The 20111-nt window shown below is 34.7% G+C and overlaps 1 protein-coding gene across 12 annotated transcripts in view; it reads left to right on the forward strand.

The window, feature by feature from the left end:
• The first annotated feature begins 10905 nt into the window (after positions 1-10905).
• LOC123552685 (DENN domain-containing protein 5B-like) overlaps positions 10906-20111 on the forward strand; it is a 57113-nt gene continuing 47907 nt past the window's right edge. For 11 of the 12 annotated variants that reach the window (XM_053540554.1, XM_053540545.1, XM_053540549.1 and 8 more), the window contains exons 1-3: positions 10906-11136; positions 16638-16747; positions 19168-19699. In XM_053540554.1, coding sequence (XP_053396529.1) covers positions 11043-11136; positions 16638-16747; positions 19168-19699 — 736 coding nt within the window. In that variant the 5' untranslated portion in view covers positions 10906-11042. The remainder of the gene's footprint in view (positions 11137-16637; positions 16748-19167; positions 19700-20111) is intronic. The other variant, XM_053540556.1, reaches the window with a different exon arrangement.

Consider the following 20111-nt stretch of genomic DNA (forward strand, 5'->3'; position numbering starts at 1 on the left):
TTTATTTGTTGAGATTTTGTCAGTAACAAACGAGCAAGAAAATACCGATAGGATCGGGAACAATAACTTTCAATTTCAAATATCATTACTACCTACAATACAAAACAGAAACAAACTCTTTTTTTTTTTCATAATTTTTCATGTTTATTATACAATGCGCTTGAAAACTGCTATGGTTGTATGTAATACAGCAATAAATAAAAATGTCTGAATGATAAAAAAAATTTTTTAAACCATACGTCTTAAATAAATGAATTTTAAAATCCCTTTTCTAATTGCCAAATGTACCCATTGTCATATAAAAAGACTTGCCCATACACAGCAATTAGTGCTTAACCCCAAGTTATCCGCCGAGAATGAAAAAAACGTCCATGTATCGCCCTTTTTGCATCGCTGAACGCCATTTTTTTTCCAACACTTAATCGAACGTAATTCACGATTTTGCGAAGCGAACCGCCAACGTCCAAATTTACACCTTTTTTCCCCTTTAAAAGTAAATACCCCAAAAAAGGGAAAAAAGTCCAGGTTATTTCCTTGATTTCAAAGTAAATTTTTTTTAATTTTAAAATTTGGGCACTCATTTCTTTACCGATCCTAATCATTTTTAAAAAAAAAAATAAGTATCCCATGAGATTTTCAAGAACGAATATGGCCAACACTTTAGTAAACAGTAAATTGAAGCTATAGCCCTTGAATCATCAAAAAGTCAATTTTTCCCTTTTTTTACAGTCTTTACACCTTTGTTTCTAAATGAATCTTTTCCATTTTTCCAAATTTTGAAAAGTCAATGTCAATCGAGTACTGTAGCAGACTATTGATTGAGGGTTTTTGTTCTCTGATTTAGCAATAAATTAAATTAACATTTATATGAAGTGTATCTCTTGTATTAATTATAAAACTTCGATTTTTTTTTATTTTCTGGTCATTTGGGTCCATGGAGTACATTCGTTTTACTATAACAGATTTTCCACTTAACCAGGCTAAGAGCGTGGGGGGCGTTACACATTTCTTTACCTCTCATGACAACTCATAAAACCGAGTCGCTACTGTTTGCTTGGTTCTTTTCTATGCTTCCAAGGATTTTCCCTAGGTTTTTTGTTGTATGCAAATTTATAGCAAGGTGTTTACGTCGGTTGGTTTTTGTAAATTTAACCTTGTTTAATAAAAAAGGCCCCAATGACGAAAAATGGCCAAGATGGACATCGTAACTTGCTTTTGTTGATAGTTATGGTTGCATACAATATCCTATTTATTCTTCTTGTAACGATCTCCCTCTACATTTTCCCCCAAGAACTAACTTGTATTGCAAACGCTGTACTGCTAATTATTCATGTTAGTCTTCCCAACGCACGCTTTTTTTTTTAATATTGCGTATCTATTTTTAAAGAATATTAAAGATTTAAATGAAGGGGGTTTTGGGGGAGCATATTTCCTTTTTCAATGCACTCAGATTTTTAAATTTTAACAAATTTTTATCCATTTACCAGCGAACGCCATGAGGGAACTCTTAACTCCCCCCCAAGTTCTAAAGAAACATTGTAGAGATTTAAGGGGCATGAAGGGCAATGACATAACTGCTAGTATAACTCCAGTACCAAATCCAAGTCATCATTCTTTTACACTATTAACAATATAATCCTGAAGTCCAAGAAACCCCATTTTCTGCACAGTCTCGACGATCTCAAGCGGAAAACGCACATAACTTTAGTGTTGCAACTTCGGACTCCAAACATATTCGATGACTGAATCGAATCGGAAAGGGTGTTTCAATTCATAACCAGAAAATAATTGATAAAATTTTATATTTCTAATATACACACTAATCAGCTTTAAACAAATTTAATTTTACTATTAAATATAGTACATTTTTGATAAACATTCAGAATAATTTGATAAATGCTTTAAGATTTATTTTACATTTGACAACTGAGATCAGAAATACGAGGCCAGACGACATATAGATAGTGGAAGAAATAGTCAACATTTCTGGCCTGTATACTTAAAAGCCTGTTCTTCTTGTAAAACTATATAGCTTTGTCGAAAAAAAATATTTACATGGTAATAAGTATCAATATATTGTTTATAAAGGTAGCTCACATTTTGTAATCATTTATTATGAACATGTGATTAATATTTACTATTTCTCTTTGACTTACATATATTCATTCTCGTATTTTTTGACCCTATGAAAATTTTCACTGTATGGATTTTTTTCCAAAACAGAAACATTTAAGACCATGCGTAATTCATTTTTAAAAGGGAAAAAAACACTTTTTGTACTAATTTTCATCAGCAGGTTTCTTGCGGGCAAAAAAACACATACATATACATAATTAAAAACAAAGGGCTTAAAAATTTAGACGCGAAGCCAGAAAATAGGGGCGCAACACAAGAATCGACACCAGAAACGTGCACACTTAATTTACGCGACTTCCGGAGCAAAATAAAATTAATTGGTGACGTATTTTTCTAATCGCGTAATCAAAGCCCTAGATAACTATTCCCAGCAAATGTAACGTATAATACGACTGCCGATTTTTTGAAATGTTTTTTCATTTTTGGGTTGCGGGTTATCCCCACCAAATTAAAGTGTATTTCTGCAGCAAAACATCTTATTTTATCCGAAACACATCCAAAGGGTGTTCATGTGCTACACAAAATATCCCCCTTCAGAACATGCGGGTGAAATTATCAATGAACAAGCAGTTCTTTTTCAACCTGACTACTCACACTGACCATTTTGATTTGTAAGATATTCAAAGATAAGGGATTCCCCCCTGGTTACATCACAACTGGGGCAGGGAGAGTTTATCTTTGATATGAGGCACATTTAAATTTATATTTTTTTCATTTAGTATATTTATAGACTGGGTTTTTAACGAAAAAATTACCAAAACCCGCAACTATCAACATTTCAAGGGTTTGATTTGCAATTTAAACACCCAAACGTGTTTGTTTTGACAGTTGTAACAAAGCTTTAAAAAAAACACCGTCAATCACTACCCCCTTGTAAATCTCGCTTTGATTTTCGGAAAACCCCGCGCTTTATCACTACTTGCTTTGCTTGCATTTTCCATGATTTTCCCGCATATTTGGTAGGCCAGTAAATTTATATAGAGAACAAAAAAACATTGGGGGAAAAACCAGTTTACCCATTATGACTGGGTATTATTTTAGTAACACTGTGAAAAAAACAACCCACATATTTTCTGTGAAATAAATATTAAATTTATTGAAACAAATTCGGGGGACCCAGTTAGTTTTTTGTCTTATGGGAAAAGGTTTTATAATTTTTGAATCAAGGAAAAGGTTTTATTTCTAACTAAAATGAAAATGGTACCAGACGCAAAAAGCAACAAGAAATTCGATGAATTGTATCCCCCGCCGAAAGGGGGTTTTTGGTGAGGAACGGAAAAAAAAAAATATCCGGGAAAAGGTTAAGGATGTTACTAAAAAGCAAATAATTTTATTAGTCAAAATTTATTCAAAAAAACGAATTTTTAAATTACAATAAATGTAGTTACGGTGATCCTGACTAATGAATTATTTGAATGGAATATGTTTACTGTAATAACTTAGCTTTTTTGAAATTTAAAAGATTATTTGAAAAATAGCTTTAAGGGAAAAAGAACGAAATATTGTCTTCGAATGTTTGGCACCCAATATGCTGTTTAAATGTACATCTGAACTTAAAAGAAAAGATATCCCCTTAAAGAGCACAATCAATAAGTATCTGAACATGGCTGGCGCAGGCGGATTTGGGTTACAACTTCACTTTTAAAAGGGTTTTAACATTTAAAAAAAAAAAGGAAGAAAAAATAAATATATTTTTGAGGGTGGGCGGGGGAAGGGGGTGACCGGGGAGGGTAGGGGTACCCAACTTTACATGTTTACTAAAATATTGTGGAAAAAAATTAAAAAAAAAAGAAAAAAATATTAGGGTCGGGGGGAGGGTCATGACGGGGGGGGGCATGACGGTGGAGGAGCGAGGTTGGGGAACGGTAAAACTTTTCATTTACAAATACATGGGAAAGGGTTTGGGGGGAAAAAAGGAAAGAAATTTTTTTTTTTATTTTTTTTTTTTTTGGAGTGAGGGCGGGGGGGTGTCACCAGGGGTGAGGGGGACCTGGATGGATACCAACTTCAAAAAGATAATAAATTTCAGAAAAAAAAAAAAAGAGTTTAATGAAATTTTACCAATTTGTTAGTTTTTTAAGTACAAATATGTGGATTTTTTTAAAAAATTTAAAGAGCAATAACTCTGGGGTTACAAAAAGATCCTGACGAAATTGTTGTGCCTACCAGATTATGGGGATCTAATTCAATTTTAAGTTTCACTTCTTGTCAAAAATTCACAATTATAAGCAAAATTGCCATATTTATATACCCTATATAGTTAACACTTCCCCAAGGGGGAAAATTCAGTGTTTCTTTGGGGAACTACTGAAAACTTTATGGGGCCCCATTTCCCCCGTAGTGTTAACATGTACATGAAGTTTTTTTTTTTATATTCCCAACCACTTCCCAGATTTTGGGTTTCGGACGACGACGGGCACCCAAAACAAATTCCTCCGTCTTCGTTGGGAAAAACAAACTTAAAATAACATATGATGAGTACGACAACAATCAAAACTCTTTTACACCCGAGTCGGGATCTAACTGTTAGCGGAATTTTTTATTCAAACCAATTATCATTCCTCATTTCGCCCAAACAAAAAAAGCGGGGTACTCTATATTAAACAGCTGAAATGCGCCAAAAGAACACACTCCCTTTATTAGATCCAAGCGAGTATTTGAATACCGGTCACAAAAAACCCTAAGGGGGTAAAAGCTGTTCAACGATTTTCGGGGCCTTCATTGCCGCTGCAAGGGTGCAATCAAATACTTTTAAGCGCTACAGATCCGCTACCGACAATTGAAGGAAATAGACCTGGGCCAACATATGAGAATAGCCCACATACTGAGCCCCATACAAGGGTTTTGCGGCACATATCACTCACATCACATCTGCAACCACTCAGACTAAGCGAAATACAAAACTAGACATACATAATATCAGAACTTGTTGAAAATTCTTCAACAACAAACCTTTAAAACCGTGTAAATTTCTAAACAACATTTCTTTGTTAAAACACCTTTAAATGCTATGTGGGGGTATAAAAATCCGCCGTTCGTGGGCTCAGTAATGTTTTATTTTCTGGTCACTTGAATCATTTAGTCCATTCAACCTGTAGTTGTGAAATTCCCCTAAAGCCGGGGCTAGTGGGAGAGTGTTGCATATTTCAATACCTCCCGTGATCAGACTCGATCAAATAGAAAAGGTGGCAACACGACAAAAATGAAAATGTTGCAGGTTCTTTTTTGATTGAGCATTTTCCCTGGGGCATAAATGGAATGCCTTTCTGTCCTCCATCAACCCCGGGTTTTAACGTCTCAACTTGCACATATAAAATAATGATTGACCAAAAGAGAAAACAATGAACAGAATTAAAAAAAACTGGAATTTAGAGAGAGGATCTGAGATTAAAGAACGTGCACATCACAGAAACTTCCAAAAGGCAAAATTAAAAAGCAAGCACAACATCAAAGGGTAATTAAATAATGCCTAAAGCTACGAAAGTGGGAGTACTGGAACCATCCTAGCTGAAATGTTCGAAATCTAAACAGTACCAATAACACAAAATAAATTTTATGCTGAACGATATAATCATTCGAATGAATGTTCTGAATATTTTACGGGAGTCCCCCGGCAGAAACAACGCTGTTTATAATTGCTTTTTTTTTTCTTGCTTCCTATGACCCCTTACAGATTTTTTTGACGGAATATATAATTTGGTTACGTGTTTGACTGTATTTAAGAAAATATTTTATAAAAACCCAATTGTTTTAATTCAATTTGTTCCCCATTCAATTTTAGTTCCGTACCTATTAGCAAAATATTTTCTGAAAAAACAAATATAATTCAAATTTTTAATTAAAGGGCTGAAAGTATGGGTGGCGACCCGGCTTGAATGGGCAGGCGCCCTAGAATTTCCCCAGGAAGACTTTTAAAGGGGGAAATTTTGATAATTACAAAATTTTAAAAAAACTATTATTCCCAAATATTTACAAAAAGAAAAACTAAATAAAAAAAAACCTATTTTTCAAAATGATAATAAAAAAACTCCCCAAATGGTGAAAAATCCTCAATCGGCCCAAAAACTTCCCAGACACTGAAAACGAGTACCATTTCCCCCCCTCAATTTTCATTGAAAGAAGCACAAAATTTTACATACTTTTTAAAGTTTTTTAGCACTGCAACCGAACATAGATTTTTTAAGCCCTTTTTCTTCCCTCTTTTTTTCTGCAACAGAATTTTTTTTTTTGTTGGTACCTCAAAATTCAAATAGGTTTTCTGTTTTTTCGTCTGGTTTGGGTTTTTTTTTTTTGAATTAGATGCAGAACAACAATCTAATGCACAGACCACCATCAAACAAACCCAAAAATATTTGCCAATAAATAATCGCATCCCTCGTCCGTTATCTTGGGCGTTTTTTTTTAACAAACTCAGTTTGGTTTCCCAAAACCGTTTGCCAAAATTTTTATTTTTTTTTTAAAACTGGTTTTGATCTTGAAAGGTTTGTGTCATTTTTTTTCAAAAACCCTAACCGGTTTGGCAAACCGACCAAACTGCCCCCCGGGCGGTTTTTTCGGTTTTTTTTTTATCCGAAAATTTTTTGCAGTTGGAAAAAAAACGGACCGGTGGACAAAAGGGAAAAGGGTAAAAAAAAAATTAAGAATTGGGGTTTATTTTTGTGAAAAACCCTGGGAATCTTTATCCAGCCGAATTCATTTGTCAAAATTTTAAAAACACCTCTTTGATTGGGATACTCGTTTTCCAGTTTCTCTAACCATCGAAATATTCCATTCATTTCGTTCCAAGATTATTCGACCTCCAACAGTCCAAAATCCAATTGCTGTTATAGAATAAAGTTTTGATTTATAGTAAATGGTCTGTTTCTGAAGGATAACATACATATGCAATATTTTGTATTTTTAAAAATAAATGTCTCTGTTGCTAAGCAAGGGATCACTTCTTGTAGTGTAAAAGAAACACACTTACTTTTGTAAGAATTCTAGGTTCAGGTCCTAGCAAGAAGCTCTATGCACATTGACATAACTTTATATGCACATAAACATCATTAGTATATAAATACATATGCAAAGCAGTTCTCTAGCCTGATTAAAAGATGCAGTTTTAAATTTTAAGAGCAAAATGAGGTTTTTTTATTTTCATGCATACAACTATTCATATCAATGAGCATTTCATTTTCCAACTAAATTTTCATTTTTTTTTATCCCTGACAAGATATTAATTGAAAATAAATTGACTGACAGCTCTAGGACCTGTTAACTTATGCAGAAAAATGACCGAAAAACACTGCAAAGTCATAAATACTTGTGGGGGGCTAATTTTCATGGATTTCATAGTTGTGTAATTAATTTCTAACAAGCTCATAAATACCATCGTTTTTATCTTAAAAAGTTGAATTCCATAAATTTGTGTCCCCATGAAATAGCCATTTCAATATAGACAAAGCAGTCTACAACAAAAATAAAATGACTATTAAGTCTGTAAAAAGAGCTGATCCTTGTTGTAAAATGTTGTACAATTTATTACAATGCTAACTTCGGAAACAAGTTTGCACAAGTTTGTTTCAATTGATAATGCATTGTCTTATTAGTGCCTTGATGATGGTGACTTTCCCCTTGTAACTCACAGGTTCTGTTGGTTGTTCTGACTGAGCTCCTAGCTTAGCCAGTTTGTCTGCCTCTTCATTGCCTGCAAGTCCACAATGGGATGGAATCCACTGAAGTGCTACTTTGCAGGTTACACTCATGCTCTGCATTCTCCTGGCTAGCTGTGGAGCTTTCTTGCTGATCAGAGCTTCCATGACAGACAGTGCATCTGTAAGAAAGACGACTGAGGAGCTTTCTTCTGCCGAGTCTTCAATCATTAAGACGGTCTTCATGAGTGCTTCAGTCTCTGCCATGTAATTGCTGCAGTTTTTCCTGTGGCTGCGTGTAGTGTAGAGAAATTTCAATTCACCGAAATACATATAATTATATACATAAGTATCAATTATGTTTAATAATGTATATCCATGGTTTCTGGTCACCCTTAATACAGAGTATTAAGTATTATCTGATCAAGTCAGGGGTGTCATTGGATGCCATCCAAATCATTGTTGCCAGATTTTGGATGTACAGTGTGTCATCAGAAAAAAATGTCAGAGATTAAATATGTCAACCATTTTTTGAAGAGTCTTAATTAATATTTATTTAAACAAGCTTTTGTGAGGTAAGATACACTCGCTGGCCTAAAATACAACTGGTTACTTAAATCAGTCCAGCACCAGAGTCAGAGTATATGTGCTTTGCTTGAACCTTGAGTAGTATAACATCATCTATTTTTGCACATTAACTACATCACAACTGTCAAACTTTGCTGAGTGTGTCTAAAACAAGGAAACAGCAATGATTTCAATTTAGGAGTTACCCTGTTACAAAACACTTAATCTCTAATTTTCATCAAATTGAAATAAAAAAAGTCTGCTGGATAGTGGATACAGTTAAATGATTACATCTCAGTCTTTGTCTTTGTGGCCGGATGGTTAGGGTAGTTGATTTTAAATTGTTTGTCCTTCACTGCTGTGTGTTCGAAACCTTGCTCAGGGTGTAGAATTCTTTCATGTGTGGATTTTTAAGTAATCCAGCTGACTTAAAGGTCAGTGGCTTAACCTAGCTGCCCGCCCATGCCTTAAACAATGCATTGAAAGTTGATATATGACCTATAATTCTGTCAGTCCGACATTAAACTTAACAAAAACAAACATTTGTATTCACTCAGTTGGTCTAATGGCTTATGTTGTTGAGTGCAAAAGGCAGTGACTCAACTGTCTATGCCATAATTAGCCTTGCTATATACACATGTTAAATAGTGTCGACACATGAGGAGTAGTAATAGTAGTACATGTTATTTAATATGTTTGGCTCTTAGATACAAAATCTGTCATTTATCTCCATTTAGAATAGATTTAATCACCAGTTTTTCTAGATTCGTCATTTTGTTCATACAAACCGCCTGTTTGTTCAAGAACTCATTTAAACAGAAACCAGTTTAAGTTTATCAGTATTTTTTATCCAAACCAAAACCTAAAACCCAAACCGGATTTTTGCAAACAAAAGCGCCCTTTGTTGCTGAGGGGCCATTGTGTCTCACAAGCTTCCCGTAACTAAGTACCAGCAGACTGTAAAGTTCTAAATAAAAACAGAATTCTTTTAAGTTCTCTTCACGGTCCTGTGTGAAAAAAAAATGCTTTATATATAAAATGTAAAACTGACATTGAGAAATAAGAAAAGAAGTGACCACATAATAAATAATTGCGAAAACTCATGCAGAATGTTCATGTATCAGGTTTATCATTTCAAAAAGTTACAGCTATTTTTCATTTGGTTCTCAGGGTTCTCAGGTGTCACAGAATTTACTTTCGACGTTGCACATGAGAAAATGAATTTCATTTAAGGCAAATAAAACCTATACATATAAACGGCGATATGCTAAATATCCGTGAACTGAATTTTTGTTTTTCTCCTTAAGAATATCAGAAGTAATGTTGACTTGCGTTATTCATTTTTCTTGTCTTATATAATGTGGAAGACGGTGCGTGAACCAACTGAAATGAAAAAAGATTGTTGTGAAAATGATGTTGGTTGCATTACCATAATTAGAAAAAATAAGAATTTAGCCAGTAACATGAGGAGCCATAGAACAAGGCCAATGGATCTTTCACGCCTAATTAACATAAGCTGTTGTTCTGGTTCTGATAATTATATGAATTATCTGTTTTTATAGATATAAATATTTATTTTTTTACGGGAATCAGCATACATTTGGAAGGTGTTTCTGCATATTTTGTCCGAACTGTTATGTATATATTTTGGATTTGTGTGTGTGTTTTAATACCGAAATGAGCAAACATATTCCGTAACGATGTATAGACATAGTAGACAACTATTTCTAATTTTTTTGTTTTCAAAATGCAAATCTCAATAGGCTGTTTATAGATTTAACACGCGTTAAGTTATCGTATGGCTTCTGCATTTAACAACCGCTTAGTCTATAAGTATCATTTTGTACAGCTTTATAAAATAACGTCATTTTGTAGCATTGACTGATTAAATAATAGGATGATTAAATTAGTGCCATTTATAAATGTGTTGCATATTGAAAAAGTTAACACTTGCGGATTTGTTACTCCTTTTCAATAAAAAAATGTGTCATTAATTACAACTTAACAGGCACTATCTACTTTATACCAATAGTCTGTGTACACTTTGTGTGGTTAAAAAATAAACAAATTTATCAAAAAAGAAAATCCGTCATAGCCGTGTCATGTGTATCCGCCATTTTCGAGGAAGCTTGTGAGACATAGCAACAATATCTAAGGGTGTGTTTGAAGGAGGGGGGGGGGGGGGGGGGGGGTGATACACATGACACGGCTATGACGGATTTTCTTTTTTTAAGTATTTAAATCTTGATCACATTTGATCACATTATTGTAAGAAAAATGAAAAACCTGCCAGATCACGCGCTATTTGTTTATATTGCCAAGGTATCTCACTTCCTTATAAGAAAAATCGGATCTATGCATTTTGTCGTTTAAATGGTCATAAATTTCTACAAACTATTGATATAGGAATGCGCTACAATGAATTTTGTTTTGATAATTGATTCTGATTATTCTTAATTATTCCAACAAAGGTATCACATTTGAGAAGAACTTATTTTATTTGTTTATATCGCTAACGTATCTCATTTCATAATTATATGCAGCGTTGTGGTGTTTTTTCCTCTTTGTGGTTGTTACTAATTGCAGAGCGCCGCCTAACGGCATTAATTTTCACAAAAAGAAAAACAATGAAAACAAAAATGTACCAACGTCTATAGATCATCTTAACCTCGTATTTAGTTTTATAAATGGTTATTAAAGAAGAGAAACATGTCTGGTTCTAAGGCAGACCAGCGATTTGCTGATTATTTCGTGATTAGTGGTCTAGATGTCACATCTGGATTGGAACCGGATCAACTTTCGGGTAAATACAGTTTTCGGATACTGAAATAGTCTAGCTTGCTTCATTTGCCACCTCTTCTTAGCACAGAAGCTCTTCTAAACGTTTGATAATCCTTTGACCATTGTCTCTACCCAGAAGCACTTCTGCCTTTCCAAGCAAAAGAAGAAGATAAATCCAAAAATAATAACTGCAGACTAAAACTGCACTGATCTGTCAAAAAAAATGTCTTGAAATGTACACTGCTAGCTACTTTACCATCTTCAATATTTAAGCAAAAGTAAGAAAAATGTGACTAGTGCATGTTGGAAGATATATTAGTAAGGGTTTTTTCTAGCTAATTTGGGAACATAGCCTATACCCCCAAAATTGGGAATTTTGACGCGTAAATGTTCCAAATTGGGAAATATTTATCCCCACATCACTTATTACCGGTGGTTACCTATTACCAGTGCAATCCGAAAATCTCGAATATTTACTTCCTGAAGAGCACTTCCGGAATTCTTTGTTTACAAAATTACACGACTATTCGTCAAGTGTATCTTCCGTGAAATATGTCCTTCCTAAGGGTAAGTTACTTATTTATTCTATATGAATTGATAGAAAATATGGTTTTCCAGTGTACTTTACTGATAAACTTCAATAACACTCGATGAATTATGAATAATTCCCCAGAAAATAAGTGACAGAAGGAGTTTCCTCTTGTAAATGACGTCATCAAGCACTGCCTCACACATGCGCTTTTTGGTGCCCTTTTTGATGAACAATACTACTGGACTAAACTTCCGACTTTTCATTGTTAAGAACTGAGAAATCAAATTTCATTCAATATTGTGTGCATATTATGCATGTGGTAAGGTTTTTTGTTTATTTCATTACAGTTACAAGCTAAAGTGTGATAAGTGTGGTCATTGAACACACCTGAAATACTGCTGTGCTGTGAAGTTTTTAAGGAGTCATGATGAGTTCTTTGAACCACCACTGAATGTGAAAATTCTGGTTTATCTGTGATTTTGACAAAAATGTGACAAAGTGCTGTTTGTGATATTATTCAGATGTGTTTAAGCACTTTCTCATACACTTGTTTCCCATTGTACAACCTCTTTTAACATACTTCCATTACAAAACTGTCCATAATTTGGTCAATGTTTGTGCAATTTTGATGAAATTTTTTTCAAAATGTAGATTGGGAATTTTTGCACTCATTTTGGGAAAAATACATACTTTTTGGCATTGGGAATATAGCCGAATAACGGCTATAAAAACGGCCGAAAAAAAACCCTGTTAGTTATTGTTCATATACATAGAACCCATTTGCCATCTGTTCGTTTTAGTAAGATATGTGTGTGATTGATATTGGTTGGTATATTTTGGCCAATGTGGCCCTTTATGTACCAGTCACTTTATGTACCAGGACTTTATGTACCACTTTGACACCTAATGTACCACCTATATATTATATAGTAACTGTACTGGGCTTTTGAAGTTTTCATAGGGAAATTGGGAAGAGGCCCTGGCCTTTCAAATTGGGAAATTCATACGCGATAATTGCTCATTTTGGGAAAGGCAGTGGCTACGATTACGGTACCATAATTCTAGCCTCCGATTCTAGAATTACGGAAGTTCCTTATTCCTAGACAACCCTATGAGGATAGGCTAGGATTATGGAAGTATTTAAGAGGCATCAAATGTATGTTAGGACATGCAATAATGATGTTATAAACTTACTTAATAATAATTTCACTTAAAATAGCGTTTTTTTCATGCCTGCCCTATTATTTCGTGTTATCGATCAGCCATATTGCTTAAACGATATCTTAATGGTGGCGTGCAGAAAGATAATAGAATTATGAGGGTCGAAGTTAGATTTAAAAAACATTTTATACTTTAAATTTTATGATGTTGATTTTGCTTGTCACTTTAGTTTTCCACGAAGAAACAGGCGAAACCAACACCCGTATATTTACGTTTTTCTTTCCAAAACCATACTAAATATATATATTTTTTAAAATTGGCAGACATTGTTAATAATAGCTCAATTTAAGGGTTTTTTAAAAAAAATCTATACTTTAAATATAGATTTTGCTTGTCACTTTATGTTTACAAAATCATTTATGCATGTCTTAAAATATATTTGATGCCTCTTAAATACTTTCGTAATTCTAGCCTTTCCTCATATAGTTGTCTAGGATTACGGTACCTTAATCGTAGCCACTACCTTTGGGAAAAGAGCATTTTATTGAAACAGAGCCCTTTTTCCTTCTGCAAAAGAGGTATGTAACAGAGGACACAATTTGGTGGTTTCCTAATCATAAATGAGAGCTCATTGCTTCCTATTTGTGATAGATAATTGGGGAAAAATTTTTTTTTACATTTTGGGAAGTTCCTCTACCACATTTGGGAAAAAATGACCTTATTTTCAATTGGGAAGTGGCTGAATATCTCATTGGCATGACCACGGTCCTTACAGTATGCCTATGGTTATGATATAGCATAAGCACTTATTTTTTTCTTGTCAAATGCCATTGACTTGGATATCTAGTTAATCCTGTATACTAAAGTTGAGTACAAATATACGTAACCTCTGATATTGTTAGATCATGATCTTTGTGAAATGTAAACCTAATATTAATCAATTGGAACTGTCTGGCGATATGTATCTGTACCTATAGAATCTCAAGTATCTATAGAATTAGAATCTCATTCTAGTACCTATAGAATCTCATTAAGTGATTGTCTAAAAGTACAGACCTCCCTGTTCCATATATTGTGAGTTGTTTACATCTTTAATTTTGTTGCAAATAAAATATCAAGTATTACTGTAAAATTCAATCAATATTCACCAGAAACTTTAATTTGAATGATTCACAGATACAAGAGTTCACTCAATTGTTTACATTTTCTTTCGAAAAATAAATTACTGAGGGAACCCCAAATACAGTACTTGGAACAGAACTGACAAATTAATGTTAAATTATGTTATAATATTAAGGGCATATGTTTACAATGAAAAATTGGAGTATTTGTTTTCCGTACATTCTCTGACCATTTTTGATATGAGATAAAAAGGGAGATTTCATCAAAAATTCTTTCTGCTCAATCGTGTTGGTTAATTTGATTTTAAAAGAAATTGTTCCATGTCAGTCAATAACAGCATAAATTAGTGCATTGTGCCTTTTCATATTACAGCTCATTTTTGTAATTTTTAGCTCGACTATTCATAGAATAGTGAGCTATTGCACTCGCCCATGCGTCGGCGTCTGCGTCCGCGTCCCGATTTTGGTTAAGGTTTTGTATGTAAGCTGGTATCTCAGTAACCACTTGTGGGAATGGATTGAAACTTCACACACTTATTGACTGTGACAAACTGACTTACATTGCACAGGTTCCATAACTCTATTTTGCTTTTTTACAAAATTATGCCCCTTTTTCGACTTAGAAATTTTTGGTTAAGGTTTTGTATGTAAGCTGGTATCTCAGTAGTTACTAATGGGAATGGATTGAAACTTCACATACTTGTTCACTATCATGATTTGACATGCACTAAGCAAGTCCCATAACTCTACTCTCTTTTTTTTCAAAATTATGCCCCTTTTTCGACTTAGCAGTTTTTGGTTAAATTTTTGTATGTAATCTGATATCTCAGTATCCACTAATTGGAATGGATTGAAACTTCACACACTTGTTCACTGTCATGATCTAACATGCACTGTGAAGGTCCCATAACTCTACTTGGCATTTTTACAAAATTATGCCCCTTTGACTTAGCACTTTTTTGTTAAGTTTTTGTATGTAAGCTGGTATCTCAGTATCCACAAATTGGAAAGGATTGAAACTTCACACACTTGTTCACTGTCATGATATGACATGCAGTACAGAGGTTCAATACCTCTACTTTGCATTTTACAAAATTATGCCCCTTTTTCAACTTGTATTCATTCAATTGACAAGGCTGTTGAATAGTCGAGCGTTGCTGTCCTCCGACAGCTCTTGTTTTTTTTTCTGAGCACTGAATTTCAAATGTAATTCAGTAAAGTGTTTGATAGGCATATTAATTTTTTATCAATGGAAATTAATTGGCACAGAACAGTTTATTATGTTTTTAAAGGCACTGACCTCCAGATTTTGGCTAAAAATGATCTTTCTTTAAAATTGAAGTTTGGTCATATTTTGAACATTAGAATATCAGTCTTGGTTTTTTAAACTCTCTTAATTAAAAATGCCAAATCAAGAAGAAGAAAAAGATGCTCACATCAGGGATCCAACCTGGGCCGCCATGGCAAAAACTTTTCCACTGTCGTTACCAATACTGCTACGGAGGATTTTGTGTTTAACGCACATTAAATATAGATATTTATAATTGAGGGAGTTTACCTCGAGTAAAGGGTTATAAACGCTTTTAATTTTCATTGTTAAAATTAGTAAAAACAACTAACTCTCATCATGTGTTTACAAAACATAAAGTCTGCCGGTAATTAAGAACTGGTAGTTCCTGATACCTACTTTTTTTGTTGTTGCCCTCCAGTCTGGAGGCCAGTGCCTTTAACCTTTACCCTGTTAAATTTCAAAAATGGAATGGTCCATCACTCAATTTGGGTAGCACCACTTATTATTCAAAGGGGTGTTCACTAAAAATTTACTGATTGATTAGCAAACAGTGCAGACCATGATCAGCCGGCGCTGTAATGAGATTTGATGTTCGATCTTTGAATGGTCAGCCCAGGCTTGTTGATCAGATCTGATTGCTACATGCTTAATGATTGACATCTCGAAAACTGGTACTGGACAGCAAAATATTCCTGATAAATAGAAATCAGCTTTCTCAGCAGACTCTAGCATCACTCATGCTACTCTGTAGAAAGGGTCAGAACCCCCTAACAGAGGCTCAGACAGCCGAGATAGTTAACATTTTTAAGCATATGAAAACCCAAGACATTGCATTATGAATTCAATCATGTATCATGTTTATGGCATGTTATATACATAGAATAAAAGGAAGAAGTGTTCTAAATGATGTTATTAATTTATTATCAAAAATTCCCAATTTGAGTAAAAAACCGGATAGTTTCCCCAAATTGAGTAAAAAATGCAGTAATTTTTTCCCAATTCAACTGGTACCGGAACTTTTCCAAAAATGGCCAAAAAACCCCACTGTTATCTGGATAAATACTCCCAACAGTTTTCAAGGAATCTGGTTTTGAAAACTTACAGAAATTACTTTGAAATGAACTTGTACATGCGTACATGTCTCATGCCTGGTGTAGGAGTTATGGCCCTTGTGTAAAATACTGACGTTCTCAGTATTTTGGGGGAGCACACATCAATTTTAATACTGATTGTTCTTTTATTTTTCAGTACTTTTTGCCTTATCAGATTAGATGATTCAGTGTAAGCTATTAGTGCAGGCAGTCCAGTACACTAAACATTTATTTCTGTTTCTATGTAATTTTTTTTGTAAATGGTCAAACTTTCAGTTACATTTCATGTATGTAAATATTAGTGTTTGGCTCTTTATATTCCTATAGGTGAGAATCTTCACTGTGCACCACTGTTTAGGCCATATAAATCTAGAGTGTTGGCCAACTACCCAGATTCTTTGCCATGGAACCCAATAGACAAAGATGCTGTTGGCATGGTAATGTATTGTCTCTATCTAATTTATTATTTTGAAAGGAAATTTATGCAACATTGTTTAAAAGTTAATTCTTTTGGCTAGGATTTCTAAAGTCAATTAAGAAAGTGAAAGAATATTCATAATCAGCTCAGAAGTGAGAAAACAATGAACATTCAAGTATTTTTTAGCTCACCTGAGCCAAAGGGCTCAGGGCTCAGGTGAGCTATTGTGATCACTCACTGTCCCGCGTCCGTAAACTTTTACTTTAAACGACATCTGCTCATAAACCGCTAGGCCAATTTCATCCAAACTTCACAGGAATGTTCCTTGGGTGAAGCTCTACAAAAATTGTTCAAAGAATTGAATTCCATGCAGAACTCTGGTTGCCATGGCAACCGAAAGAAAAACTTTAAAAATATTCTTCTCAAAAACCAGAAGACCTAGAGCTTAGATATTTGGTGTGAAGCATTGCCTAGTGGACTTCTACCAAATTTGTTCAAATCATGACCCCAGGGTTTAAAATTGACCCAGCCCCAGGGGTCACTTGATTTTACATAGGAAAATCTTAAAAAATCTTCTTCTCAAAAACCAGAAGCCCTAGAGCTTAGATATTTGACATGTAGCATTGCCTAGTGGACCTCTACTAAAATTATTCAAATCATGACCCTGGGGTCAAAATTGACCCCACCCCAGGGGTCAATTGATTTTACATAGATTTCTTTAGGAAAATCTTCAAATTTTTTTTAGAAATAAACCAGAAGGCCTAGAGCATAGATATTTGACATAAAGCATTGCCTAGTGGACCTCTACAAAATTTATTCAAATCTTGACCCCGCCCCAGGGGTCACTTGATTTTACATAGGAAAATCTTCAAAAATTTTCTAAAAATAAACCAGAAGGCCTAGATCTTAGATATTTAATATGTAACATTGCCTAGTAGACTTCTACAAACTTTATTCAAATCATAACCCCCGGGGTAAAATTGGCCCTGCCCCAGGGGTTACTTGATTGTACATCGGAAAATCTTCCAAAGAATTTCTAAAAATCATCAGTTTGACATTTGAAACATGTAGCTCATATTACTCAGGTGAGCGATCCAGGGTCATCATGACCCTCTTGTTTATACTTTTCGTGTAGATAAATAGATAAATATTAGTCTCTGAAATACAACATAGACACCCGGGGTCAAATTGACCCCGCCCCATGGGGTTAATTGATTGTACATAGAAAACTCTTAAAAATTTTCTTAAAATAAACCAGACAGCCTGGAGCTTAGATATTTGACATGTAGCATTGCCTAGTGGACCTCTACAAAATTTGTTCAAATCTTGACCCCCCCCCCCCCCCCCCCCCCCCAGGGTCAAATTGACCCAGCCCCAGGGGTAACTTGATTGTATATAGGGAAATCTTCATAAATATGCTAAAAATAAACCAGAAGGCCTAGATCTTAGATATTTAATATGTAACATTGCCTAGTATACTTCTACAAACTTTATTCAAATCATAACCCCGGGGTAAAATTGGCCCCGCCCCAGGGGTTACTTGATTGTACATCGGAAAATCTTCCAAACAATTTCTAAAAATCATCAGTTTGACATTTGAAACATGTAGCTCATATTACTCAGGTGGGCGATCCAGGGTCATCATGACCCTCTTGTTTATACTTTTCGTGTAGATAAATAGATAAATATTAGTCTCTGAAATACAACATAGACACCCGGGGTCAAATTGACCCCGCCCCATGGGGTTAATTGATTGTACATAGAAAACTCTTAAAAATTTTCTTAAAATAAACCAGACAGCCTGGAGCTTAGATATTTGACATGTAGCATTGCCTAGTGGACCTCTACAAAATTTGTTCAAATCTTGACCCCCCCCCCCCCCCCCCCCCCCCTAGGGTCAAATTGACCCAACCCCAGGGGTTACTTGATTGTATATAGGGAAATCTTCATAAATTTGCTAAAAATAAACCAGAAGGCCTAGATCTTAGATATTTGATATGTAACATTGCCTAGTAGACTTCTACAAACTTTGTTCAAATCATGACCCCCGGGTTAAAATTGGCCCCGCCCCAGGGGTTACTTGATTGTACATCGGAAAATCTTCCAAACAATTTCTAAAAATCATCAGTTTGACATTTGAAACATGTAGCTCATATTACTCAGGTGGGCGATCCAGGGTCATCATGACCCTCTTGTTTATACTTTTCGTGTAGATAAATATTAGTGTCTGAAATACAACATAGACACTATCTGATCTCTGAAAGATTTATTTTGTAACAGATGTTGAAACCTTCTGTCTAGAATGTCATTAAATTCACTGGAAAATTTAATTTTAAGGGATTTTGAAAGCTCAGCCACTGATAAGTACATCAGTATTAAATTTACCTTGAAATTGTTTTGATTGTAAAACTAATTTTCCTAATCTTATCTTTTTACCAGCTTTGCTTGCCAAAGGGTTTAACATTTCGGACAGAGAGACAGTCAAGAAAACCAAAGTTTCATTCATTTATCATTACAAGAGAGGATGGCTCTAGGTTGTACGGTTCTTCATACATGTTCTATGAGGAGGTAACAAATGCCCAGATCTGCGCCGCCATGCAGACCCTGCAGCATATGCACGAGGCAGAGGTGTCCAACATACATACACAGAGCATTGTGTCTATACAGGAACCCCTGAGAGATCATAGCCCGTTGCTGGAATACCGAACGGAGTATCCCGACCAGAGCTATGACATTAAAATCGATAAATTGTACGTCACAAAAAGCATCTGTTTCATATCACAAGTGCAGTTTGTGTCAGCGCCTAGGACGTTTCTCAAACAGTTGTGTGAAGCTGTGAGCAAGCCTGTTATCTCACAGCAACCAATAGAGGCATATGTCTACAATATCTTGTATGATGTACCATTACCTCCCCCTGGTAGAAGTATGAAGTTTTATGGAGTTACCTCCCCGGTATTCTGTCAAAGGCCAAGTAAGTGTGTTTTATTACACTTGATGTCGATTCGTATTTTTAGCTCATCTGATTTTTTGAAAAAAAATGATGAGTTATTGTCATCACTTGAGCGGTTGTCGGCGTCGGCGTTGCCTGGTTAAGTTTTATGTTTAGGTCAGCTTTTCTCCTAAACTATCAAAGCTATTGCTTTGAAACTTGGAATATTTGTTCACCATCATAAGCTGACCCTGTATAGCAAGAAACATAACTCCATCTTGCTTTTTGCAAGATTTATGGCCCCTTTTGTACTTAGAAAATATCAGATTTCTTGGTTAAGTTTTATGTTTAGGTCAGCTTTTCTTCTAAACTATCAAAGCTATTGCTTTGAAACTTAGAATACTTGTTCACCATCATAAGCAGACCCTGTACATGAAGAAACGTAACTCCATCT

The sequence above is a fragment of the Mercenaria mercenaria genome, chromosome 4, assembly GCF_021730395.1.
Source record: "Mercenaria mercenaria strain notata chromosome 4, MADL_Memer_1, whole genome shotgun sequence".
In the NCBI taxonomy this organism is placed as follows: domain Eukaryota; kingdom Metazoa; phylum Mollusca; class Bivalvia; order Venerida; family Veneridae; genus Mercenaria; species Mercenaria mercenaria.